The sequence below is a fragment of the Lotus japonicus genome, chromosome 5 (assembly GCF_012489685.1).
Source record: "Lotus japonicus ecotype B-129 chromosome 5, LjGifu_v1.2".
Classification (NCBI taxonomy): domain Eukaryota; kingdom Viridiplantae; phylum Streptophyta; class Magnoliopsida; order Fabales; family Fabaceae; genus Lotus; species Lotus japonicus.
In genome coordinates this window covers 49,944,569-49,972,098 of record NC_080045.1, presented here as the reverse complement: position 1 = coordinate 49,972,098, position 27,530 = coordinate 49,944,569, and the positions used below count along the sequence as shown (strand labels likewise).

Sequence of the window (27,530 nt, the reverse complement as noted above, 5' to 3'; positions counted from 1 at the left end):
GGCCACATTTGCAACACAAACTAACTTAAAGGTTTCCAATGCCTCCACTAAAAGGTTTCCAACAACCTGTACAATAACTAATTCATGAGAAGAATGAATAAGAACAAATGATGAGTAGAAAGCAGATCCATATTCTTTATATAGTACTTTAAAATAATTTATCAAAACTATATATGATAGAACTCGAGGTGAAATAACCAGTTACTTTGGTCTCTTCTTCCAGTCCTAAGAATTAATTCAGAAGGAATTGACATGACATGATTTTAGTACAAATTCCAAACCATTCAAAAAAGTATTGAATACAAAATCAGAGTTATGTCATGAGACAAATCATTTCAACCATTTTAACCCAAAATCATTCATATTATAATGAAACACATCATTTATCCATTTTACATGATTTAAAAAAAACATTCTAGCGATGAAACTGAAAAAACTTAATCAGAGCAATTAAAAAATCATTATATATAAAAGAAGCCAGCATTGAAAACGTTGTAGATATGTTGTCTTTAATCATGTTATATTAAGCTTTGAGCTTCTTGAATGAGACATGGTCCCCCTTCAAAGACCCAAAACAATCCCCTGTCCAAGCATGCAGGTAGGAAAATAAAGTACTCATCAATTGCGACCACCAAACAGAAAGCGAAAAACGACTTGGTAGACCACCAACAAAAATTATCCTAATGAGATAAACAGATCCAAAGATAATTCATGATGATTAACCTAATAGATAGCACTTCTTTTGACATCAAATCCTATCTAATTACCAAGCCTATCTCATTAAATTGAACAAACCTAAGTGTCGTCCCTTCCAAATTATTTGTAAGCTGTTTAATTGGAAAGCACAGTGCAATACCTGTAACAACAATTGCCTTGACATCATCTCTCTGTATAGCCTGGTCAAAACTCTCCTTTAAACTGTGCAATACTGGAGAGACAGAGAGATAAATGAGCAAGATATGATCATTTTAAGTAATAGAAAGTAACCTACAAATGGAACATTTAGGAAAGGAACACTTAGGTAGTGATGGGGAACAAAAGATACAGCAAGAGGGTTACCTTGGAATTATTCGAACATATGCAACATCTACTTCATCCTCCGTAATTCATCTTTCCTGAAACCAGAGTGCACTGCTGGGAAATTCATTTTATTAGCTTGTATTGCAAAGGACACTGAAAACATTCAAATTGAAGGAACTTTCAAAAACCAAGTTATAAGTGCAGGGCATAGCACATCCAAATATGAATAACGAACATGAAAAACAAATTACTATTCACCTTGAGGTTAAGAGCAGTATATGGCAGCATCAACTTTCTGAGGTCCATATGAAGCTGTTTGAGAGGAGCAGGCAACTTCCCTCGTGAAAACACAAAACTCTTAGGGATCTTCTTCCCCGTGATAGGATCCACAGTTGGCTGCTGCTGCAGTTGCTTACGGTTCTTGATGACAACAGGCCTCCTAAACCCCCCATCTTCTGCTTCCTCTGATTCATATTAAAAAATGTACTTAATAAATATTGATAAAAACTATCAAAATCTAGTAAATCACAATAAAAACTCATAAAATCCGGAATTAATTAAAAATCCGAAAATTCAATAAAAATACCATAAAAATTAATTAATACTCTAAAAATAAATCAAAAATAAATTAAAATAAAATCAAAAAATAAAAAACCTAAATCCTAATCAAATCTAAAATTTAAAAATGTATTTTTTTTATTAAGGAGAAATAAGGTAAGGAAAAATCAGGGCACATGTGGCAAGTGGGGCCAAGGAGAAAGAGCTTACATGTAAAATATTAGGTGAGAATTAATCTGGGAGCGACACGTCACTAACTTTGCCTGTGAGAGCGACACGTCATGCTAGAAGTTGTTTTTTTCTAATATATATAGATAGATAGATATTGATATTGATATTGATATTGATGATTGATTGATTGATATTGATATTGATTGATATTGATTTCTAATCAACAGCTTTTCTATGCATTATTAATTAATTTTGAAAACCCTATCTATTAACCAAAAAAATCTGACGCAAGATATTTTGTTAAAAAAAAAAAAGAATTGTGAGTGTATATAATAATATAAAAAGCACGCCAATTATCAATTATCAAAGCAAAGCACGGCGCGTCTGTTAGGGTTGGTCTCGATAACATGGAACCACCATTGAAGATGAAGGAGGCTGAGAAGCAGTCGATGTCTGAGACGGATATGATGATTTCAAAGGCGATCAAGCAGGCTGAGATAGATCGAATGATGATGTTGAAGGGTAAGAAGAAGGAGAAGAAGGCCGTGTTGATTGGATTGAAGCACCCAGACCCGCAGATGAACACTGTCGATGTGAAAGGGCAGATATTGAGGATGAAAAATCACCTCATGAAACTGCGTGGGTTTTCAGAGGATAACATCACCCTCATGATTCAGGATGAAGAAGAACCGGATAACACACCCACTGATTTCAACATAAGTCGTACGCTATGCTCACTGGTTCTATCTGCTTGGAGCGGTGACATCGTCTTCATCCACCTCATAGCCTATGGCTGTTCTGATGGCCGTATTATCACTGCTGATAATGAACACGTCTTTGGTACGTACCCTCACTTGTTTTAATTTCTTTTCTTTATGGATGGACATGGACTGGTGGTTGATTTTAATTTCATGATATATATATATATATATATATATATATATATATATATATATATATATATATATATATATATTGCTGCCATAATTTGTTTTTTCTGCTTGTGTGCGTGCAAACAACAAACAGATAATTTTTTCAGGGGACTTATATATGTAGCCCGCCAAAACAAAACTAATCTGACAATTGTATCGGATTGCCTAATCAGTCCTGTTGCCAAGTGTCCTTGTCCTAAAAACCCATTAGGTCGCAAACCTTGGGGGAAAATGAATTTGGAGGAAAGAAAAAAGGAACTAGAAAAGGCACGAGCAATTAGGCTTTCCACACCCGCAGAACCAGTCACTATTGGCTTTTCATTTACCGGACCCACCTCTTTGTCTTCTGTCAATATCCTCAACTCCAATGACAAGAACAAAGCTACTCAAGATGTTGATCATCGTGTAATTCTGTTGATGCCTTTCACACGTGATCCAAACGCCGCCACCAACGTTCATGCATCTGAATTATTCTTCTGCCCACCACCAAATGGAGCTGGAGCTTCTTCTCCTCAGCACCGCACATTATACGGGGGTTTTACCAAAGCCATACTTGATGTAATCGAAGAGACTCATGACGCCCAACTTACAAACTTGGACCTTGCTAAAAAGGCTATGGGGAAACTTGGAGGACAAATACCTAGTCTCCTATGCGATTCCCAGGACCATGCTTATGCTTCTTTTCTGTGCTGATCCATCTTATGTTGGGAGACTTTTCAAGTCCATATATGTAGTTCGGTTCATGTTGGGTTCAATTGGTTCATGTTTCTTTATGTTTAGTTCGGTTTGCATCCAACAAACTATGAGACTTGGATTTAAGTTCTTGTTTTCTGCTGTTTAACTTTCATATTTGAATTATGTACACACACATTCTATTCTATTAACGGCCTATTGTAAATTATGAATCATGTTTGGATATTAGCTTCCTATATGTCTCATTGACGTAAATTATGAATATGTTTGGATATTAGCTTCCTATATGTCTCATTGACGGAATGTGATCCATGTCTCACAACTTCCTGATATTCTAGATGACATGTTCTATCTTGATTTCCCAAATAAGATAATTTCTTCTACTGATTTGATGACTGATGATGAGATTCAAATGTTGTATCTTTCATAAATTAAATTGAGATATCAAAATATAACTAAACGAGTGCTTGTTTACTACTCACATACATGTCCTTAAACTAAACAAGTCTTCCTTAGAGCAAACGACACCCTCCTTTTCTCACTCTTTCCCCATCCCATTATGTTTATATTCTCCTATAGCTGATCCTATATATATATATAGGAATGTGGAACAGAATTTGTTGACTCAAAGGATGCCTTATATCGACTTGTACATTATTATGGGATACAATGAAGCAATGTCTGAATTATATGGTAAGCTATAGCACTAGAACTGTTAACAACAATCTATAATAGTATTTTACTCACAAGTCAATGGATAAGCGATAGCAAATTAAAATCAAAGCATAAATTAGGAGCATACAAAGTGCAAAAAAAAGTCTGGGTTTCCGGTTTTCCAGGTGTCATTCAACATTTTTACTTGAGGATTTGTTATGGTGTATTAGTTTAAAGCTTAAGGATTGGTCTTGTGTTGATTTCATTACTCTATTTAATTTTCTTCACAGACTATCCTTAATCTTGCCCAATATCTTGATTCTAAAATTAGGTCTTATAATTAGAAATGGATGGAGTAGTATATATTTTATCTGAGCTTGACCCTCCTTTCAACCAAAAAAAGTATATATTTTATCTAATAAATGATTTGAATCCCTTTATCTTGTTGTAGTATATATATTTATCTAATAAATGATTTGGTAGACATTCAGCAGGTAGTTGGACAACTTATGAATGCAATAGTCACTTATCTTAAACCAAATTTGTCCCAGAAGATTATTTTTTATTGGGCTCCAAGGAGTATTTTCTTAGAATATTTAAATAAACAAAAACTCAAAGAATACTCCACTGTGTAAAAGGTAAAAGGAAAGCACAACTTACAAATATAAGAAAAAAAAGAAATGAAGCTTACCATTTCTTAGCAAACCGAAGGTCATTAAACAAAATATATTTGAAAGAAGAACACAACAATTAATTAAAGCTATTATAAGGGAGCTATGAAGAAGTTGAGATCTAGAGATTGAAACACAAAAGAAAACAATAGCAGAAACAAACACAGTGAAATAAAATTCCTAACAATACTAATTTAGGACTCATGCCTCATCCTTCTACTCTTAGCAATAAGAATTTGGAAAATGTGTATATATGCAGGCTAAATTAGAATGTTTGCCTCTGCACTTCTACCTCTTCAGCTTCTGAGTTATTCTCCTATAGCTTTTATTCGACCAAATGAAGCATGGTTAAAGGATATACCTTATCCGGCAACAACATGTTTATGTATAGCCATAACAAACCCTACAATTAAAATGACTGTTATAAAATAGTCATCTATGCCACAAAAAATGGCAATTACAGCTGAGTCATGCTTGTTTGTGTGTCATGGAGAAATTAAGTGTCTTTAGTAATGGGGGAAGGAGGGTGGTGTTGTACTTATATTGGGGGAATGAGAAAGTTGCAGTAATAGAGAATCTGTTGACTTTGAGAACAATCTTTGATTGTGAGTGTGAGTGGAGGAGAATGGATTACTAAAGTGTATATTATTATTTGGTCAACATGTCCATCAAAACCCAACCGTGTTAACTGCCCAAACCACAACTGAGTCAACCGCCCTAACCGCTACTAGAATTATAAACCGGATGAAACCAGTCAAGACATTTCTCTCCTCAGTTTGGGCCAGATTGATGATCTTTAGGATCTGAACCTGACTACTGTACAGGCCTAGAAGGAGAAGAACAGTAAGGACTAAGGACCAAGGGGAATAAACCATTATTTAAAAAATAAATAAATATAATCAGCTGCTGTTTAGAGTCTCTTGCACACATTTCATGTAATACTTGCATGATATTGGTCCTAAAATCCTTAACGAACATAATGGAAGGTGGAGTACAAATTCTTTCACAAAACACATGCGTCGCCCTCCCTGTACGCACATTATGACACATAAAACTGTCAAACGAAAATGATGATGAATGAATGACTATCTGTTATAACCTCGAATGAAATTCGAATAACACAGGTATCTAAGCAACTTCTAGGCTGCCAAAATTTCTCTATCAAAAAATGATATCATTCTTGTAGTGATTGACAATTGATACTCCCAATGAACATCTTCCAGAGCCTGACCTAAAACATTTTTGCCGAATTGCCGTCAAGACATTGTGTCTTCATCCTTTAGCTTGCTGTAAGTAAAATAATTACCAAGGATGCAAGCTCCGGGTTCTACTAAGCATATAATTCAGGCATCAGACAACAAAATGACCCATCATTTTCTATAAGAACCTGAGATGACTCTCCTTCCAGCAGGCTTAACTTCTAACTCTCTGATAAAATAACACATACGCAGCTGAAGATTTGATTTCGGCTTCGTCAGCAGGAGTGACATGACTGTCATCGAAATGGTACCACTTGTTCTCATCGATCAACTGCACAATACAAATGAAAACAAGCTTATAAACAGCAGAAAGAGTTCACAAACTGCAAAATCAAGGCTTGCATAACATGAAGAACTGAATTTAGTTGTACATGATATGAACTTACCTTAGCATATGCGGTGTAATGCCCGCCACCTAGACCACCATAATGGTTGCTGATTGCATAAAGGTTATACTTATAGGACTGTCCATCCTTGCTTTTCACATACTTGGTCAAATCAAGATCGTGAATGGGGAAATTCACAAACGTGTCGAGTTTGTTTTTTAAGTATCTGCTGTATGAGAATCGTTTTAAGTGAAAAACAAGAATCTCTGGCAATTTCCACAAGTCTAGTTTCTTGGTAGCTTGTCTGTGTTCCTTGCATCTAGGGCAATACCTAATTAAATTAAAAAAAAAATTAAAATGGTAATATCTTTCAACATAGTTTCATGGTAGTCTAGCATTAAGAACATTTCAAAAAAATCCAAAGCAATCTTACCACATGTCATCTGGTCCTAAAGGTTCTTCAGTCAAGAATGCCTCCATGCATGAAAACAAAGAAATAGCTTCTTGCTTGGTTTTTTTCACAGTGAATCCAGTCTTGTGAACTTCAGGGAGATCCCTCAGGTAGCTGGCATCATATAATTCATGTTCTTTGTCAGTCCAGTCAAGAAAGACCCTTATATGTTGACTGGGTTTTATAAAAGAAGCCCTATCAAAGGGCTCACAGCTCAAACATCTTTCGTTAGTTAAAACAAGTTGGAAAGATGACTCCCCAGAGGATGTACCCTCTTGTTCTCTGCTGCCAATTGTAGGATTCCTAGGTTCACTTTGAGTATTTGAGATGTTTGATTGCTCATCACTGCCAGCTGAGATGAAACCATTTTCCTTTTCATCATCATCATGAGACTTAGTTGAAGAGTATGCTTTTCTTAAAGGTGCCAACAGTTTATGTACAGATTCCTCAATGTCGGCTCCATATTGAGGGTTTTCTACCAAATAAGTAACCAAGGGGGTCCCAAAGAGCTTCCTCTCTCCACCTTTCATTCTGTCCAGTGAGCACCAAGGTAATAAAAATATCAAATTCACCATTAATATTGAAATTGAAGCACTATCATGTTCAAAATCAATGAATGCACACGAAACATTTCAGTGAAATTTCCATAATCAGTCGTGGAATCAAGCTATGGCAATCTTCCTATGCTAGCATACAACAAATGGTTCTGTATACTACTCCAAGTAGCAGGTACCAAGTACCAACTAGACTGATACCTGCAAAATTCAGTAGTACTTGAAAGTTGAAACACCCAATAATGGAGAAAATAACCAAAGTGTCAGAGAAACTGTAGGAAAATTAATTTCTGGTGTTTTGGATTATAAAAAATGATGGAATTGAAGAGACAGGTGGCATTAGTCACCAGTACCAATTTCTGCATGATTTCCAGGGTACTCTGGAAGAGATTAATGAGTAGATGAAAGTTAAGAACACCAGAAAATCTTGAGAAAATACCGGCCTCCAATCAGTTACTTACAAGGGGGGAAATCCATTTAACCAAAGTTTATTTTATAACAAAATTCAAGCAAAGAGGACTACTTCAGTAAAACGTAACCTTGAGAATAAATTAACCAAAAACTTATGGACCAAGTCCACTATAATGTCATCTTAGACAATGAAAACTCATATTAGGCCCCATTACTCAACAGAGTTGTGTGCCTTTCGCTGTAACCTGACAACACAGACTAAAGGAGGTAAAACTTACTTATCCATCCATCGATGCATTACTTCAATTTTTGTTTTCCGGGCTCCACTTTTGAGTCGATAGGCCACAATATGTTCATCATCCTTTATTGAAGTCAATGACTCCAACGCATTATCTAGATATCGATAAATCTTATGCTCATAAACCTGAGATACACATGTAGAAAACATCAACCAGAGATCAATGCCAAGAAGGAAAGCCTTAGTAAATCTAACTTTTCTGAGAAGGACTTGCCTCTGCAAGCAAAAGCATTTCATCACTCTTCAAGCAGCATGCAATGCCCAATGCTTGACAAAGATCTCTACAGCAACCATGCTTCAGAACATTTACGGTGTACGGCATGGGAAGACCACTCCCATCAGAATAAAAGATAGTCACTGTCATTGTCCGAGTGACAGTGGAAGGCAGTGGTAATGATAAGTACATGAAAGGATCGAAAGTGATTGAAATTTTGCCACATACAGGACAAACCAGCGTTGATTTGTATTGACCCTGAGCATTTTATCGCAGAAAAATCAAAATCTATGCTTAGTAAAGATACCAAGTATGTAATTGAACCGATTATGTCAAGCTTTTATACAATACCAAGTTCATGTCAAGCTTTAATAGAAATATAGAATACCAAGTTCAAGAATTGATAAATATCATAGAAGGGTTACAGAGATGGGGGAAAATTCAATAAAGCATAAATAAGAGAGTAAAAAAAAGGACAGCCTGGTGCATTAAGTTCCTGCATACGCAGGGTCCGGGAAGAGGTCCCACCAGTTGGTGTATTGTACGCAACCTTACCCTGTATTTTATACAAGAGGCTGTTTCCCGGACTTGAACCCGTGACCTCTCAGTCACATAAATGAGAGTAAAAACAGTATACAAATATAATTTAATAACTACAAATTCCTTTCTTTTCTTAAGTACTCACCTGGCATACATCAACAATCAATGAATCATTACGGGCCATGTGATTTTTCCAACACTCATATGCAACTTCCTCATCTGGCCTTCCATCTGTGTCCTTCATTTCAATGTAAGGCTTTTGTTTCACACGATTCAAATCTTCATGCAGTCCATCCAATAAAAAAGCAAGCAATTCCTAAAGAACGTAACCCATTATCAAAGGGAAAAATCAAGTATAACAAGAACTTCAATGGCGTCATAAACCAGCTATCCAAAAAGCTTAAGATGTCAAATGAAGACACATGAATGATTTTATAAAAAGTTCAATGGCGTCATGAACCAGCTATTAAAAAAAGCTTAAGATGTTGGATGAAGACACTTGAATGATTTTATAACAAGAAGTTCAATGGCATCATGAACCAGCTATTAAAAAAAGCTTAAGATGTTGGCTGAAGACACTTGAATGATTTTGTTATATTTATAACATGCCTCCTCATGCAGAAGCTTTTTGGGCTTGAAATGTGGACAATGCACAGGTCAACCTACCTTCTACTGAAATTCAACTTTTTTACTGCAGCAAGGATTGTACTCTAGACTAGTTGGCCATGAGGCTCTAATACCATGTCATGAACCAATTATCTCGAAAGCTTAAACCGTTGGGAGAAGACATATGAATGATTTTATATTATATTTTTATCAAATGGTTTTTATTTAGTACAGTAAGGTTAATCATAAAAATGTCACAGAAAGAAATTCAAGCAAAAGCAAAATTTTCTCGCCCTACAATTTCAAATGATAACATCCTCAGTAGTAACCTTTAGTTTTAACTTGTAGATGGTAGCTTTACATAATATCCTAAATTCACAATAGCTAACAGCTAATCATTTCAAACTGTATCTTGCAAATGATCCGTTCAAGCCTATGTTTCCAGGCATAAATTTGCTAACATTGAGATTTAAGTCCTTAGTAAAGCCAGTAAAAAGGGAAAAGAATTAATGCCAAAAAACCAGCTCTACTTCGACAAACACTTATACGCATAGAGACACATCCACTCAAGGTTACAACTCATAAAATAGGGGCCATGTAGATGTAAAATATTGGTGATGGACAACTTCAATGAGTGTGATAAATGATCGCAAAAGAAACATGAACCCATAACTATTATCTCCACCTAGTCTAAAACAAAAACCAAATAGCAGAAAGTAGCACCTTTCTAATATAAAAATGTCATTCACCAGAGCTAAGAATAGAGAAAAGTTTATGAAAGAAACCCTAAGCTTCATGACGTAAATATCTACACTGCAATGGAAAAACCATAGAATCAAGGTCTCTTTAAAGTTCTAGTCACTACAAAACTGGAACCGAACAAAAATAAGGTTAAATTACATTTTGATTCCCTTAAAAATGTATGATCTTTCATTTAGGTCCCTGAAAATTAGATACATGGAAAATAGAAACTTCTGGCAGCCAAATTTTATCAAAGAATCAAAGTTACAAATACTTTTAGACCAACTGAAAAGTGAATTTTTTACATGAATTGAAAAATTAAATTAAGGGGACCTATTAGAGTACAGTGTATAATTGAATCTGGGGTTTGCATTAGATGATCAGTTAGATTAACTGTACATTCGACAGCTAGCTGTTAGGTTTAGTATTGCCAGATGATCCTCCAACAATAATAAAGAAAACTAGAGAAAGAAACATCTAAAATAATCTGTATATTGATCTTAATCGAAAACTGATACAAAGATATATTTATAACTAAGGTTTAGAGAAGGGAGAGAAGAGTTACTAACAGAATTGGTTAGTAACAGATCCTCTAACAGAATGCCAGCTTGCAATGCTAAACCTAACAGCTAAATGTCGAATGTACAGCTACACTAGCTGATCATCTAATAACCCCAAATATAATTTCATGTGGCCGAAAGAGTAATTTGATATTTGATATAGAGAACAATCACAAGCATTTGCTCCGTATTGGTATAATTGAAAATGCTAGCCAACTGAAGGTTGAAATGAGTGATCGATGATGGTTTCCCAATTCACATAACCTACGGAAACAATGAATTGCGGACAGATTCAACAAAAGGCACTTATATTACAGAAGGATTTGTGGAAGAATGCCTAAAGCTCTCCTAAGTCCTAAGGTTGCATGAGGAACCAAAGATCTTTTAATAAGTAATGACAGGACTTGCATTTGCTTACTTGACAGCACTTTCAAAAATTAAAACTAAGACAATTTGCACAAACTTACTTGAGAATCATGCTGGTTGTAACCACTGAATTGTGGAGCAAATCGGGCCAATTTTCCCTTGAATGCACGGGGAGCAATCGCAGTTCGCCCAGATGACCACAATTTCCGCAACAAGTCACCGAATGCAAGTGCTAACTCACCCTGCGCATCAGAAACATGTTAAAATGTTGAAAATTAATTTAAACTGCCTTCAAAGTAGAGCCATCAATTATAGATAAAGTCCGGACTGGGGAAAAATAAATGCCAATGGAAGTTGTCACTTACACGCATTCCTAAAGGATTATCCATGTTGATCTCCTCACTGTAATCTTGTAGAAAAAATTCAACAAGAGGTGGAGTGTGGACTAAACATTGAAGAGAGCTATTCATGAAGCAAGTATTCCCCAAGTTCTGCAGTCCTGCCAAGCCACCCCTTTCACCTCTATAGGCATCATGTTTATCATCCATATTAGTCAATGATGAACTTACAGAACTTCCCTGATACAAATTAAAACTAGACCCAGCTGAGTGACCATTTGACATGGTAGGTCCCCCTGCAATTGACATAGATGACCTTGAAGGTTCTAATGGTACCAAAGCTAATTCATTTCCCATTGAATGCACACCAGAATGAGAAGAATGGTCACTATCAAGTGATACTTCTAGAAGAATCTGTGAGCAAGAGATAAATTAGGAGCATCAAGATTCCACAGAAGAAACAATACCAACCAAAATTTAGGACATCTTGGTAGCTAACGAATATATAAAAATATTGGCATAATCCTCCTTCTAATGGAAAACCATAATTACAGTGTTTCATAATAACTCGTTTGTACGAAAAAGAAGGTCCCAGTAAAGCTTTGTAGTTTTATCCCCATCTTCGAAACAATTAAACTTTAAATTGAATAAAATTCAAGGTTACTCACATCTTGGTCCATCGACAAGTTCGCATCTTCCAATGTCTGATCTGAAACCTCCAGAACTGAATCTTTGTTCAAATTGAAGTAATCCCAAAGACATGCCTAAGATAATTAAACAACCAACAAGAAAGAGGACAGAAGGAGGAGTTTGAGATTTATAGAAATGAAGAAGAGAACGCAAAACCAAATAAGAAAAGAAAAAGAGAAGAGCACCTTGTTCTGTTCTAATCCTTTAACTTTGCACACTAGCTCATATAGTTCCCTTATGGTAGCCTACAATATATATCACCCAAATAGAAAAACAAGAATCAGAATGGTGGTCGTGGTTCATCTCACCTTTCAATCACCAGATTATATGATGCTGCAGACAACTTCGTTGCTAACCCATATTATGTGGGGGGCAGGGGGGGAGTAAATTTCTTTAGTTGGAATCATAGTAGAAAATTGAATGGCTTTCAAACATGGGCTAATAGATAAAATATATCAATGTTACTTACAGTAGCAAATCATGTTGATAAATTGATAGGAATTATGTCATTCTCATGTCAGAAGAATCAATGGTTTACATGTCATTTAAAAATTCCACATTCATTTTACACCATTGAAAAAGCTCTTATAGGTAGTTATCATGTTGATTCTCATGCCAAATTTTAGAAAAACTGCAAATCAGTAGAATGTAATCAAGCACTAAGTAACTTATTATGCTAGGAAAGTATAATTCATATAAAAAAGATAAACCAATAAACTGCAAGCCCACTATGACTTAACATGAAACCTAGTAGCATAATTTACAAAGAGGGACACTTTGATCCAACAATAATTTTTTCGTAAGAAACCCATCATTTAAATTATTAAATGGTATATGCTTGATTTTCTTTTACACAAAAGTCAACTGATCCTAAAAAGTTAATATTATGTGTTCATGGAGCATTATTTAAAATTAGATGTCACAATATATTTATATGAAAGCGTGTTTAAAAAAATTAACGAATGTGGAAGCACCTTGCATGAAGGCACAACCTCTAAAGTCTAAGCAAGTTCAAAAAATCTTAAAAATATTGCAGAGCGTGGCAGTCATCACAAGTAATATTATCTTATTTTAGTCATTTTTTTGTTACATAAGATGATCTTATTTTAGTTATTTAATAACAATTAATAACAATAACAATTATAACTCTATCTATTTAATTGATGTATTAACATATATAATAATATAATAAACAAAATTTTTAGCTCTTCGGGAACAAAAAGAATAAAATTACTGTCCAAAGTTCATGAATACATGTTGTTAGGGGTCTAGTTTATTTGATTAAGTTTATCTTTATCTGTTAGTTGTTTAAGTCTATCTTTATCTTTGGAGACCCCTAATATTTAGAACCCTAAAGCATGCTGACTCTTATTTTCTCTCAACAGCATAAATAAAATAAAATGAGAATGCAGAATGACTAGAACATAATGTGTGAAGATGCCAATATACATATATAAAAATTAACATTTTATTTTATGGTTTGGATTTCCAGTTTTAAAGTTCACTTTAAAAAGTTTAAGGGCATTCATCAAATAAACACAAAACATTTCACTCCACCCAGACCAAGTGAAATACCAATTTTGATGACCTTATTAAAGGAAATACAAATTGCTTCGTTTGAAACACAGTGTAGTAATACTAACATTTATTCAAACTAAATAATATATACTAATATCAAAGGCCAATCATAATTCATACAGTACATACAAGTAGATACACTTGCACCATCTTCTAAGCACTGGAATTACTGCGAAGCTAACTAGTAGAACAGAATAGCCTACAATGAAATCCATTGGTACCTGTTTGCTTAATTGCACAATTGACTGACTGTTATCTCTCGCGTCAGTCACCTTTAGACTAAGTGGGTAAACCTCAACACTGTATTGCTTCTGTCCTACACCCTGAGAAATCACCTTCCGTGGTAATGCTGGTCCACCTTTGTACCTAGATATTGTGAGACAAAAATCTGTTTACACAAAACTAGCATTTTAAACTATCTGATGACAAATTGAAATAATGTATTTATTCCACTGCCCAAATACCAAGACATTTTCAAAAACCATACAAAGGCTGGCTTTTTCCAGACTTATTTGCCACAAAATAAAATTATACTACCCATGTCGATAGAGAGAGAACAATTAAAAAAACTAAATTTAAACATGTTTTAGGCTCATGTTTCAACATGTTCCGGACCCGGTTCAAATAACCAATTAAGATTTAGGAAGTTGCTTCTCGAAATCTATTTTGTGGAACTATATCCATCTTCATACTTATCAAACATATTAGAAGATGGTTTTATAGCTATTTTTTAGATCAACAAAATATATGCTAATCAGAATCTTCTTTTAATCTACAAGGCTACAAGCCACAAGATTATTAATTTTCTCCAGATAAAAAAACATACCATTCCAACAGCCTTTCCCACACTTTTTGAGGAACTAAAACATAGTCTTTCCCCTCTTCCAACATTCGATGAATATCAAAATTATTTCCATCACAATTATTTCCATTTGAAATAATGTCAGAGTTATCAATTTGCCCAGGTCTATCTCCAATCTCTGAGTGAATAGTATTGGCATGTTGGCCATCAGAAGATTGGTTGTCAGTTGAAAGTATACCAACGCAAGGCCCAGCATACCTCTGCCACCTCGAAAACCATCTGCATGGGTGGCAAAATTATCTTGATTAAAAATGGCTACAAGTGAAATGTAAGACGCATTTTGGTGAGCTATTGACAAAAGCGCTTTGATGATACAGCTTGTTTCCTAAAAACTATTCATGTTAGTTTATGAGATTTTCAGAAAAGCACTTGAACTTATCTAATTATCTTAAATTTTGTTACACATTTTTGAACTATAAAGTGTTTTTTTATTAATAAACAAAAAAATGCAATATCAGCAGTCACAAGTTGGTTGTTTGAGATTTATGGCAGGATCAGAATGCAATACAAAAATAACATATATATGTTAATAGAATAAACAGTACACATGTTTGGCAGAGTTATCAATCGAACATGAAAGAGACGCAATAGCCCTATCACATTGTGGCATGGTAGGGAACCAATAAATGAGCTCATATGTGTTGCATTTCTGGGTTGCAACCATAATAACACCTGAAATCGCATATGCGGCTGTTGTGTTGATTGGAGCTAAAAAGTCCACATTTCTATGGATTTCTGAGTTTTTTGACCTACATTTTTTATGGTCTCTTTATTTCTCGTGCATTTTATTCTTCAGAAACATTATAGGGTTTTGAGGGGAGCCTTGACGCAATGGTTGTGTTACAGTTATTGAAGTGTGACTAGGAGATCATGGGTTCAAGTTATGAACCAGTCTCTTGCAAATACAAGCAATGGCTTAGCCAGAAAATGCATTAACTGCTAGAGATGGGTGATACGAAGGAATAGAATAGCAACCTAGTGCACAACTCTTGGAAAGATGAAGCGTCTCAAATCCTATTTTAATTTTAATTCTGATTGGGAAATGTGTCAAAAATCATTTTAAAAATTGAAGAGTCTGTCAAACAAAAAGGGGGGAAAGAGGGTCTTAATTTTTTTGTTAACCATAACAACCACGACTTGTCCACCACCATTTCCCTGCAATTCAGTCTGCTATCAACACTCCACAGAAAATGCAACGTGATGCCACTTCCATCACAGCCAGGGAACGCAATGTGATGCTATGTCGCGTCGCGCTACGAACTATTCTAAGAAGGGTAAACCATAATAATAATAATAAGGTTGGGATTACTATGGTACCCATATTTGTTATTCAACAGAACCGATACGCAATGTAAGTTTTCAAGCACTAATTGCTTTAATCGCATTTAACGCATTATTTGATATTTATGATCAAACCAGCAATTGATGATTATTAGACAACTCACCCTAGGTAAAGTAGCTATATCCTTATCATCACAAGAGCAACATCCTAATAAGATTTTCAAAAGTCTAGCCTAGCTGTTGTAGAGACTAGGAAGGGAAAAACCACATACCAAAAGCAAACAGCACAAGTAACACAATATCTATATCATGCATATGCACAACAACTAAGGGATCCATTCATTCCACGATATCGAAGCAAATTAATTGATTGCATAAAAAAAAGTCCCAAATTCATAGAATCAAAAGCAAAACAACGGAGATAAGATTAAGACCTGTTAGAAATAACGTAGAACAATTGGCCTTCTTTCAAATTAAGCTCCGATTCCTGGATCAACTCCGATACGATCCGGTTTTCTTCCTCTGGTGTAAGCGGAACGCAACTCGCACCATTGTCCATCGGAAAAACTGAATCGGCGATTGTCATGGTGGATTTTACCACGAAGATCTCAGATTAAAGCCTAAATCGAGTGTCAATGATCAAATCACCGTTGAATCGATTCATAGAAAAGCGATTTTGAAGAAGAAGTGTGAAGCACGATACATACCTCGATTGAAGAGAATCGATCCAACTCGTAGTGACGAAGAAATGTGAAGGCAAAGAAAGGAACGATACAGTATATTCCGAGAACCCTAGATTGCAGGGACAGGGACAGCGAAGGGGGTGAATGTGAATGTAATGTAATGTTCACGTTTTGATCTCACTGCGCTAGTCTTTACCGTATTTTCAACTGCCTCTTCTTCTCTACCACGCACGCTGTTTTATATTTCCAAAGTGTGAGTTTAATTTTGACCAATTTAGAAATTTTGGACTACTATGGTACTTGTTAAAAAACTTTTATTGAGATGATTTGAGGATTTGTTGTTTAACATAAATAAATGAGAGTTGGCTTGTTTGTCTTTTGTTTGATTTTCTGTACTTTAAAATATTTTAGGAAAAAAATTTGAATTTTATTTTTCACAACAAAAAGGGGGAAAATGTTTTTTTAATGGGAAAAGAGAGAAGAAAACTAGACCTCAGAAAAAAAAGAGAGAAGAAAACTACAAAGCTAATATATTTCTGGCTAAAAGAGGTAAGACACTAGGTGGCGGGGAGTCCAAGTTCGGCAAGACAATCCGCTCGCATGTTCACGAAACACATGTTGAATACGAAGGTCTCAATCCCGTGATAGGCAAAGATGCAAGTCCAACATAGCACTGTCATACACATGGAAGTTATACTGATTCCACTTCAATGTGTCTACCAACTCCAAACAATCCGACCCATCGAAAGTTCCTCCTCCAAGTCATCAAAAGACTCATCATTTTTTATAGGCAAATGTTAGTTGTTAGTAATGTTATTAAATTAGTCCATCCTCAGGGTTCGAACCCTAGATCATTCACCCTTCATCACACTCAACTCTTATGTCCCCTAACAACTAAATTTCCGCTATAAGTGCATCACCTCCAAGAGTACCCGCATAGAAACCCCAAGCCAAGCACCAAAAAACGTTTGAATAAAATGTTTTATAATGTTAAGAAAAAAAAATCTTTAGTTTGAAATTAAAAACAAAAACAAAAAACAACACTAAGTTGTTTTGAAATTTTTGCTTCAAAATAAAAATTGTTTCTAAAAGCAAGTTATGACAAATTTTTAAAAAATAAATAACCGTTTTCCAAAATTGCAAACAAATGGCGTCTTAATTATTTTTGTATAAAAGTTTTACACAATCATCAACAAGGCCGCTGATTGGATGGCGAGGAAAAGCTATGTTGGAACTTCGGTAGTGCCAATCATTGTAGACGCTCCTGCTCCTGAGCTACAAGTTTTCATTTTGAAGGATGCACTAGGCATTTCTTAGTTTTGTTGTTTTTGTCATTTTCCAATGTATCAAAAAAACAAAGAATGCATGTATTTGATATGTCATAATTATATTTATATTTGAAAGTTTGAAATGGATAATTGAAACATTTCGACTTTGGTGGTGATGGATTTGTTGCTAAGAACAAACTTATAACCTATGAGTACAAAAAACCACTTTTAGCCACCAACACTCGCCATATAGAGGAATGTCTGCAGTAATTTCCCCAACACTCTCTTTTTAATATATTATCTTACTAATTTAAATTCATATATATCGCATTAAATGAGGAGTGTAACCCATCTGATTTAGTGCATCATGGTATGATGGTGTGTATCGTAAAAAAATGTGTTAAAGAAAATCATATTAGCATATCTTCGTTATTAATTTTCTATTTTTCATTTACATTGCAGTGTGCAATTATTAAATATAATGATGAATTGAAATAGTTTTTATGTAACCCAAAACGAGCGTAACTGCTTACCGAGGTGCAGAGCGGGGGGAGGCTCCATTTGTAACAAACATTCATAAATCATTTCACGAAGTATGTGTCCAAATAATTCAAGGTCTCAATAATTAGCTCGTGGTCTTCTAGTTGAAAAAACAACCTCGATGAAGACGTGTAGGTGCACTAGTACAAGAGAATGAATCTTTTTATCGAAGGGTCATGAAAAATGGGTCGAAACCTCTTGTGGGCAACGTTGTCAGACTCGAGAGTCTACGCAAACTCGTTTTGGGGAGGTAAACTCGTTTAGTTGAGTTGACTCGTATACTCGTAAGAGTCTACCAAAAACAAAAACTTAATAAAACCATGTCATGAGGTATAAAAAACACATAATACAACCATCAATGAGACATCCGAATATTTAACATTCAATTTCAAAATAAACCAAAGTTCAACAAAGTGCATAAACAACTCAAAGTACTAAGAGTGCATAATTCATGTTATAGTCTTAATGATAGCTCAAAATTCATATCATATTATTTGTGGCTTCTCCCTCATGCTTTGACGATTCTGATGGGGTTCAAATGTGAATGAGAATGTTTGATTAAAATGAGAAACCATATCTTTCTCTCAGTCTTTGTTGAAAGATTTATATGAAAACCCAAAATTACCCTTTTTAATTTGGGGATTTAGTGCAAAAATCGTTTTCTCCGTGACTGGTAGACTCGGTGTGGAATCGCGAGTCTATGCAAGTTTACCGAGTCAACAAGAGTTTGCTCGATTGCACAAATTTTAGAGTTTACGTGCGAGTTGACTCATTTTAGGGACATAGGAATGTAACACCCCACTTTTCGTTATTAGGTTATTTATTATTTTATCTTAATTATTATTATGCTATATGGTATTTTGATAATTTTTGCGATTTAATTAGATGATTATGTGATTATGTGATTTAATTAGATGATAAGGTCATTAAGTGATTTTATTAGATAATTAAGTTATTATGTGATATAGATAAATAAGAGTTTTAGGTTTTAAGTGAGTAGTTGGGAGTGGAGCCCATTGTAAGATTATTAAAGGGTTATGAGAGAATTAAAAAGAGAGAAATCAGAAAATTAGGATTAGAGAAGCAGCAGAACAGAGAAACACGTGAAAGGTGAAGGAGAGGAGAAAAAGTGGAGAAAACCTAGAATTTGATCTTCAAGAAGAAAAGGGTCAAGGAGGCTTTGTACGGGTGTCATAGAAGGTAAGGGTTTGAATTTACCTTGTATAATTGTAGAATAACAGAGGTTGAGTTTAACAGGAAGGAACCCCCATCTTCTTTGAAAATTCAGAACTGAGAGACTGTGTTGAGTGTTAACATGTGGTGAGCAAAATTGATTTTGAGCGAAATTGAGGTTCTGGGGAAAATTGGGTTATGTTCTGTTCTGCCCGCAGATACCCTAACAGTCTGTGTTGTAGAGAGCATAACTCTCTCTAAAGAATTCCGAATTGAGTGAAACTAATTTTTTATGAAAGCTAACTCATAGGGTTATGTTGGGTAATATTTTCATAATTTTTAAATAGCTAGTTCAGTACCAGAATTATCTGCAAGTTCACTCTGTTTCTGGCTGGAGACACCCTAGCAGTCTGTGTTGTAGAGAGCATAACTCTCTCTAAAGAATTCTGAATTGAGTGAAACAAATTTTGTATGAAAGCTAACTCATAGGGTTATATTGGGTAATATTTTCGTAATTTTTAGGTTGCTGGTTCAATACCAGAATTATCTGCAAGTTAACTCTATTTCTGCTCGCAGACACCCTAACAACATGTGCTATAGAGAGCATAACTCTCTCTACAGAATTCCAAATTGGGTGAAACCAATTTTATATGAAAGCTAACGTATAAGGCTATGTTTGGTAAAATTTTCATAATTTTTGGACTACTCATTTAGTACCAGGATTATATGCAAGTTTGCTATGTTTCTGCTTATTTCTGGGATTGATTCTGAAACTGATTCTAGTAATTGATATGAGACATTTGATGATTTTGTGTTGCTAGTTTATCGGTGGAATAGTGAATGATTTGATAATTATATTGAAGTGTTATTTTGTGCAATTTTGGTGTGATTTCCGTTATGGAATTTGGTGAGAAAATATGTTATATATTTGGGGCTGGAGTGGTCTCAAATTGCATGTTTTAATTTATGAGTTTTTGCACGAAATACACTTCATTTAGTCAAGAGGCAACGTGTCGGTTTTCATCGGAAAACTGAGGTTTGTCCCAGAACTGGCGTGGTTCTGGAAGTCTGGCGTGGACTTCATTGGTGGTTAACTGTCTGGAGTGGACGCGGTGATACCGCTAAGGTTAACAATTGGTACCACATGCATACATTAGAGTCTCACACACTAAGTTTCACGTTTTCAGTGGTTTTATGTGTTTCGTGATTTGTTGGTGAATTGTTTTGCTGTTGTGGTAAAGTTGAGTTATTATTCTTCGTAAAGCTTATGATTTTCCGAAATGTTAATAAGAATAGTGAAACTGTCTTGAGAGCAAATATTATAATCACTAAGATTTTAAAGAAAAGGTGTAGAGTTTATAAAGCATAATCTGAATTGTTTACTTGCTCTTTGTTATGCTATATTTTATACAGTGTAAGTTCTTACCCTTCTGTTGGAATGATGTTCTATGCGACATCGCTCAGGTACTGGAGGTAGAGATGTGGCTCATGAGGAGTAGCTTCGGAGAGTCTTAGTGTAACACCCCAATTTCTCAACTGAGGAGTCACATTAGTAACCTAACAAAGTCTAAGGACCAATCTGCAATCCCTAAAAACCAAGGGAATTTTTTTTCTGTAAAACAACTAAACACTTCGGCTAAAAGGTTGGAAACATACCATAACTTTATTTAGATAACTTGTTTCCCGATATACAGTAATAATAGTTTACAATACCATAAGTAAGGTTCAGAATAAACATGCGCACTTTAACAGTGGCGGAAGCAAGACTTTAATAACAGAGTTCTCATAAAGTAAAAGAGACTCCAACATAATCCACAAGAAGAGAAGCAAAGCTGCTTCTCATACCTCTACTCCACCGCTTACAACTCGATCTCCAACTCGAGTAGCTATGCCTCGGCGGAAGGATCTCCATCGCCTAATAGCGTTAAGCGCCCAAACAACAAGTAGCAAATAGAAAGGGTTAACTCCATGCAATTACCATGTATAAAAGAGAAAAATCATGCTGTTCGAATTTAATTACCTGGCATGGTAAATAACTAGCAACATAACTCAACTCATATATCAACAACTTAAACATAAATCGGACTCAGATAATAATAACCTCAACAATGTAACATCAAATCAGATATCAATAAACCAATACGAAAATCCAACAACATAGGGTCAGGTGTTAGTTCCCTATAATGCAACTATATGCTGCTAACAAAATGGATCGATCAATATCGTCTCTCAAGACGGGACAATGATAGGACACACCTCCTCATCGCCACTTATAACGTCATACATGACGGGACAATCATAGGACACACCTCCTAATCGCCACTTAACGTCACACAAGACGGGACAATCATAGGACACACCTCCTGATCGCCACTTAGCACCTCGCAAGATGGGACAATGATAGGACACACCTCCTCATCGCCACTTGACTCAAGCCCTATATGCCAAGTCAGACAATAACAAAGCCCACCCAAGGACCAATCCAAAGTAATCACATGTTCCATCCACTAGGAAGCAGTAACGACAGAAACCAGTAAACGGCCGAAGCCTCTCAGAAAACATTTTCCAAATTCAGCATAATAATCATAATCATCTGCCAATCAATATAAACATCTTCATCTCAAACACAGGCAGTGCGATAAAAGCATGCAAGACTCAAAGACGCTCTAAAACCGAGTTACCCTTACCTTCGTGAGTAGAAGTTGGGCATGGAAATTGCGAACCTAGAACAAAGAAAACACAATCATCAACACAAGCTTCACTAGGAGCAACACGATCTACTAATACTAATCGAAATCGTAAAGAAAGCCTCTAAAGCTTCAGAGTTCCTATTTAGGCACAAATTGACAACGGAGACTTCGTTCGCTAAAACGAGCATAACTCGAGCTACAGAACTCAGAATGACACGAAACCGGCGCCAAAATTTCGACAATTGAAAGAGCTACGCAATGGCTCAGGTCATAGAGACCCAAAAATTATTTTTGGACACGGTACCCAAGCAATTAGGTTTCGGCCACTATGGAAAATAGGGTTTTCGAACTTTTTCTTCGATCTAAATCAATTCACAAGGTAGTTTTAGGGTAAAACTAAGGCAAAGAAATTGTCGGAACAATTTTCGGACAATCGGGTCGAAATACGACTATCCAGGGGCATTTTGGTCCAAAATAAAGGCTCAAAACTTCAAAGTTATCAGTTCGGAAAACAAATTTGACAGCATTGATCCTCATGACATCCGTGACAACAAATCCTAAAGGCACGAAGTCAGATTACAGCTTTTCGACAATAAAGTTTCGAAATGTGCGACTAATGGGGTTTTGAATCAATTTTTCAGATCTTGGACAACTGAATCGCAATCGGCGATTACTGACAGAGGTTTTAGACTCATGGGAACATAAGGAACATAACCCAACCAAGAAATCAAGGAAATCGGACAATTTTAGAAAAAGCTCAAAACTGTGAGCACAGAAACGACTTCAGAAACGCAACAGAAACAGTAAACAGAGGTAGGATTCATGCTAGTTACCTCAATACCTAGAAGTAGGGACGAACTGCACGAAGATTGGTCAAGTTTTCGCGAAAATTCCTCCTCTCCTCCTCTCTCCTTGCTCGCGGCCTTGAATGGGTGAGAATGAAGAGATTTTGCTTTTTCGAGCTATTTATAGGCAGGTGAAATCGCGGGAAAATGAAAATTTCGCGATTCCGATTTTTGCAGCACGTCCACCGAGGAATTCTAAGAGAGATTCTGGCGTCAGAATTCCAGAACTCAAAACAATTATCTATGATTTGGGAAAAACGATATCTAAAATCCCAAAGGCGGTGTAAGTTAATCTGTCCCGTTAAACTACTTTTTGTTGTGATGCTCAGACGACAAAACTTCCTTCTGAAGAAAGATTGGAAATGTCGAAACAAATCTGTCCACGCGGACGGAAACTTCGTTAGAAGTCCCGAATAGAAAAAGTCTTCATCCATCGCTCGAATCTAGGGTTTCGAAGCAAGGAAATTAGCGTCGTCGGACTTCCGAAAAGTGAATACTATCGTGCGTACAGTCTAGAGTTCCGAAATGAAACGCTGGTCGAAGGAAAAATAAAGAAAATCTTTAAATTTTCCAAGGATTCGAAATCTCACTTAAAACGTTGCTCTAAAGCGAAATTAGCCTATTCTGGACACGCTTGCCATAAGGCGGGTGTGCAGACGACTCGCTCTAATTCCTAAAATGACTACGCAACATTCCTCAAGCAATTCCTGAACTTTCTTCTTCATTAATCTTTCTCAAATATCAAACTCCTGTCACGCTTACACTGATTCTACGAGTGAGTCGGAAATTAGCTTGTTCTGAAAATCCAGGTCTTACACTTAGCTTATGTTGTTGTTATTATTATTATTATTATTATTATTATTATTATTATTATTATTATTATTATTATTATAAAATAAGTGTCTTGCTCTGTAATGTAACACTGGGTAGATATTTTACATTACTTTTACATTTTTGTTGAGAGGATTTTATAACCTCTCCTTATGGAAGTTTTTGAATGATTTTCTAAATTATGGCGATGTCGTACTGTTGGCCGAAGTGCTTATGAAATTCAGTTCTGAGTATGATGAATTTTATTGGAATATCATGGAAGATAAACCTATTTAAATAAGTGATCTTAAGCATCTTGGGATTATCTGGCTGGTTTAGAAATTTTATTGGCATAAATAATTCTTTTTTTGAAAAGCATATGAACTTATAAATTTTCAAACACAATCAGTGTTAATTTTAATGAGTTTCGTGAAGAAGTGTAATACTCCCTTGATATGTTTTTAAACTCTAATAAACGTTTTTAAATAAAACAATGGGAAAAAGGGGGTGTTACATGTAGAATCGTAAGATTATAATATTCAACTTGAGAGTTTGAAAACCTTGCTTGCGAGAATGATTTGGAAGATCCAAAACAAAATAGAGTAGTATTTATCAGTATGAATATAAACTACGTGTCCAATTGAACTATGAGCTAGAGGTCTTCTTTACTTTTGTTTGGGTCATGACGGCCTGTGCTCCTAAAATCATAAAAACAACTAGTGTTTTTTACCCGCGCGTTGCACGGGAAATACGTTTATTGTATTTTGATACATCAATCAATACTTTGATTATTAAAAATATAATAAACAACAAATGAAATAGAAGAGTCTGAAATGATGAGCAAATTGGGCAAAAAGTCTTAAATTGAAACTTTTGTTGCATAGATTGAAATTTGTATCCCTGTAGGATAGCTCAAGTGGTAGGAGCTATGGGGCATATGGGTTGGGTATGGGGGAGGTCTAGGGATCAATTCCTAACGGGTGCAATTTATATTTCCGATGTATAAAAAAAAATAGATTGAAATTTGTACAGTTGAAAAATTAATAAAAAGATTGCTTAAACACAAATGAAATACCATAGACCTCGTGAACTCTCACATAATTTTTATGTATATTTACTCCTAAAATCATTAGAAAAACTATGAACAATGTACTTAAATCATATATGAAATGTTATTTTCTTATTATACTTGACATTAAAGCAATTCTATGCTAAAATGTTCTTTCCCGTATGAGCTTTTTGCCTTATAATTTGAACAAAATAAAATAAAAATAAACAATATTGTTATGTACAGGGACGGATGCAAGTTATATAGTATGAGGGCAAGTGCTCTCACTTATTTTTAGGAAAAACATTAAAAAAAATTGAGTAGTAAAAGTATATGCTTTTTTATGAGACCTTTAATAAAAAAATGTTCTCACTTATGTCCTACATTGCTATATGTCATCATTGTGTCCCACATTGCTAAACACTCTCACTTGAGGAGTAAAAGCATATGGTTTATTATGGTCCATTTGTAAAAAAATGTCATCACTTCTAATAGTATATGTTAATTTTTTTACGAATTTATATGTATATGTATATATTGCCTTCACTACATTAAATTTATGGATCTGTCCCTTGTTATGTAGAACATGTTTAATATGAAGTTACATAGTAAAATAATGACATCTTATTAATATGAGGAAAGAAGCTGCAAAGACTTAACAGTAAGTGAAAGGCAGATTCATAAAATCACATAAATATTGTGAAATAGATTGTTCCTGAGGCAAAAGGTAAAGAAAAAGAAGATGTTACCTTTGCATGCTATTTGGCCTTGGCTCATTGTTCGTAGAGTCTGATACATGACACTATTTAAAATTTTCAGTGTAACACGTGTCAAAATAGGAGAAGGATTTACTTATACATGCCCATATTTAGTTATTTGCATCAGATTCATAATTCTAAGATCCAAAATCAACACAAATTAGTAGCTATATGATTCATTCTCCTTACCCACATCCCCTTTCCATTAAGCTCATTAATTGTGTTAAGGCTTGCTTCCCACTAAGAAAAAGTTCAAGTATTAGTTATGAAGCCAAACTAAATATAACTTATGAGTTATAAAGATGCAGCTATGGGTACAACTAATACCCATGCATGTGACAGGTATAAGGATGCAGTTCTGGAATAAAGCAAAATAAAAGAGACTATAGCTATGTCTAAAAGCGATTTACAATTGACAACAAAAAAAATTAATTAATAAGAAAAATAGCAAAATCTGGAATTGAAAGTAAACATATGAATAAGTATCTTACCTAAATCTCATTTCCTTAATTGGGATCCTGGGTCAAATTTGTTGGACGTCCCTTCTTCTGAAAAAGTTTCTCTGCCTTCATGATACTGACATTGTAGATGAAGTTTTGACAGCCAAAACTGGAAGACAATGATGAAATTAAATAAACTTGCAATGGGAAGGATAAAAGCATGTAAGTCTGCTATCAATTGGCCGATTAAGTACATTCAGAATAAAGGTTGCATAAGAGGAAGCATCACGACATTAGTTTATTTAAGAGATATGGAAGCATCACAGAAACCACCAACAAATGTTAAAGCATATATGAAATTAAACAAAACAATCACAAAATAGGGAACAAAGAACAAATTAAGAGAAAATTAAAGGTCATAGCTTTTAGGAATTGAATCAACACTACCAAATATAGTGCTCACTAATTAAGTCAATCAAATTCATAAACAAAAAATAACCTTTAGGAAGTGAAACATAAACATTTATGCCAAATACTTACACAATTATCAACTTACACAATTATCAGCACCACATAAAGTAAGTTGCATACTCGAGTTATCTTCCTCATTTTTCCTCCATGCCAACCGGTTCACAGTGGAGACATGTAGGGGAGGAGATGGCTCATGCAGTATTAGTAAGAAGTAATTTAGGTAAACCTGAGATAAAAGGCAAATCTTTTAAGATTTTATTATTTTATGAAAAAGTTTCTCATATTTAAAATTAACTTTAAAAAATCGGTTTCAAGATTTGTTATGGAAATAAATTTTAGGTGAAGAAAAAATTTATTTTTAGAGTATTAATTAAATTTTATGTTATTTTTATTGAATTTTCGAATTTTTATTTAATTAAAGATTTTATGAGTTTTCATTGTGATTTGGTAGTTTTTATTAATTAATTTTTAAGGTATTTTTATTGAATTTTTAGTTTTTTATTTAATCTAGGTAAATCTTAGATAATTAGGACAAATATTTTAAAATTTTAATATTTTATGAAAAAAAATTCAGATTTAAAATTACATTTAAAAAATCCTAATCAAATCTAAAATTTAAAAAGGTACTAAATAAATGTAGATAAAAACTATCATAATCTAGCAAATAAATACCATAAATATTAATTGATACTCTAAAAATAAATCAAAAATAAATTAGATAAAATCAAGAAATAAACAACCTAAATCCTTATCAAATCTAAAATTTAAAAATGTATTTTTTATGAGAATTTACTTGTAATGGGACCATTATAATTCTTCACCTGATTCGTGACAGCACTTGCATGTGCTCATCAATTGTCTAACAAACTGATTTTCTCACATTCATAGTTTTCTAATTTTCTGATAAATAAATTTTAGGTGAAGAAAAAGTTTATTTCTAGAGTATTAATTAAATTTTATGTTATTTTTATTGAATTTTCAAATTTTTATTTAATTAAGGATTTTATGAGTTTTTATTATGATTTGGTAG

At 34.6% G+C, this 27,530-nt stretch overlaps 2 protein-coding genes across 2 annotated transcripts; one reads left to right on the top strand and one right to left on the bottom strand.

Annotated features, from left to right (window-relative positions):
- Positions 1 to 2,106: 2,106 nt before the first annotated feature.
- LOC130718563 (metacaspase-6-like) lies at positions 2,107 to 3,626 on the top strand. Its single transcript, XM_057569169.1, has 2 exons — positions 2,107 to 2,589; positions 2,776 to 3,626. The coding sequence occupies exons 1-2, from the start codon at positions 2,157 to 2,159 to the stop codon at positions 3,372 to 3,374; spliced, it is 1,032 nt and encodes a 343-aa protein (XP_057425152.1). The 5' UTR covers positions 2,107 to 2,156; the 3' UTR covers positions 3,375 to 3,626.
- Positions 3,627 to 5,573: 1,947 nt separating this feature from the next.
- LOC130716856 (ubiquitin carboxyl-terminal hydrolase 9-like) lies at positions 5,574 to 16,678 on the bottom strand. The gene is made up of 14 exons (XM_057566874.1): positions 16,482 to 16,678; positions 16,209 to 16,394; positions 14,458 to 14,712; positions 13,853 to 13,997; positions 12,239 to 12,298; positions 12,032 to 12,127; positions 11,391 to 11,777; positions 11,127 to 11,267; positions 8,898 to 9,068; positions 8,213 to 8,470; positions 7,979 to 8,124; positions 6,718 to 7,266; positions 6,345 to 6,615; positions 5,574 to 6,229 (listed from the first exon to the last, which is right to left on the bottom strand). The coding sequence occupies exons 2-14, from the start codon at positions 16,358 to 16,360 to the stop codon at positions 6,113 to 6,115; spliced, it is 2,748 nt and encodes a 915-aa protein (XP_057422857.1). The 5' UTR covers positions 16,361 to 16,394; positions 16,482 to 16,678; the 3' UTR covers positions 5,574 to 6,112.
- Between the last annotated feature and the right edge of the window lie 10,852 nt (positions 16,679 to 27,530).

Excerpts from the sequence above, each read along its gene's own strand:
- LOC130718563 (XM_057569169.1), top strand. The coding sequence starts at position 2,157 with ATGGAACCACCATTGAAGATGAAGGAGGCTGAGAAGCAGTCGATGTCT. Across the intron at positions 2,590-2,775 it reads TGATAATGAACACGTCTTTG|ATAATTTTTTCAGGGGACTT; the intron begins GTACGTACCCTC and ends AACAACAAACAG.
- LOC130716856 (XM_057566874.1), bottom strand. The coding sequence starts at position 16,360 with ATGACAATCGCCGATTCAGTTTTTCCGATGGACAATGGTGCGAGTTGC. Across the intron at positions 13,998-14,457 it reads TGGGAAAGGCTGTTGGAATG|GTACAAAGGTGGACCAGCAT; the intron begins GTATGTTTTTTT and ends CACAATATCTAG. Across the intron at positions 8,125-8,212 it reads AAATGCTTTTGCTTGCAGAG|GTTTATGAGCATAAGATTTA; the intron begins GCAAGTCCTTCT and ends TGTGTATCTCAG.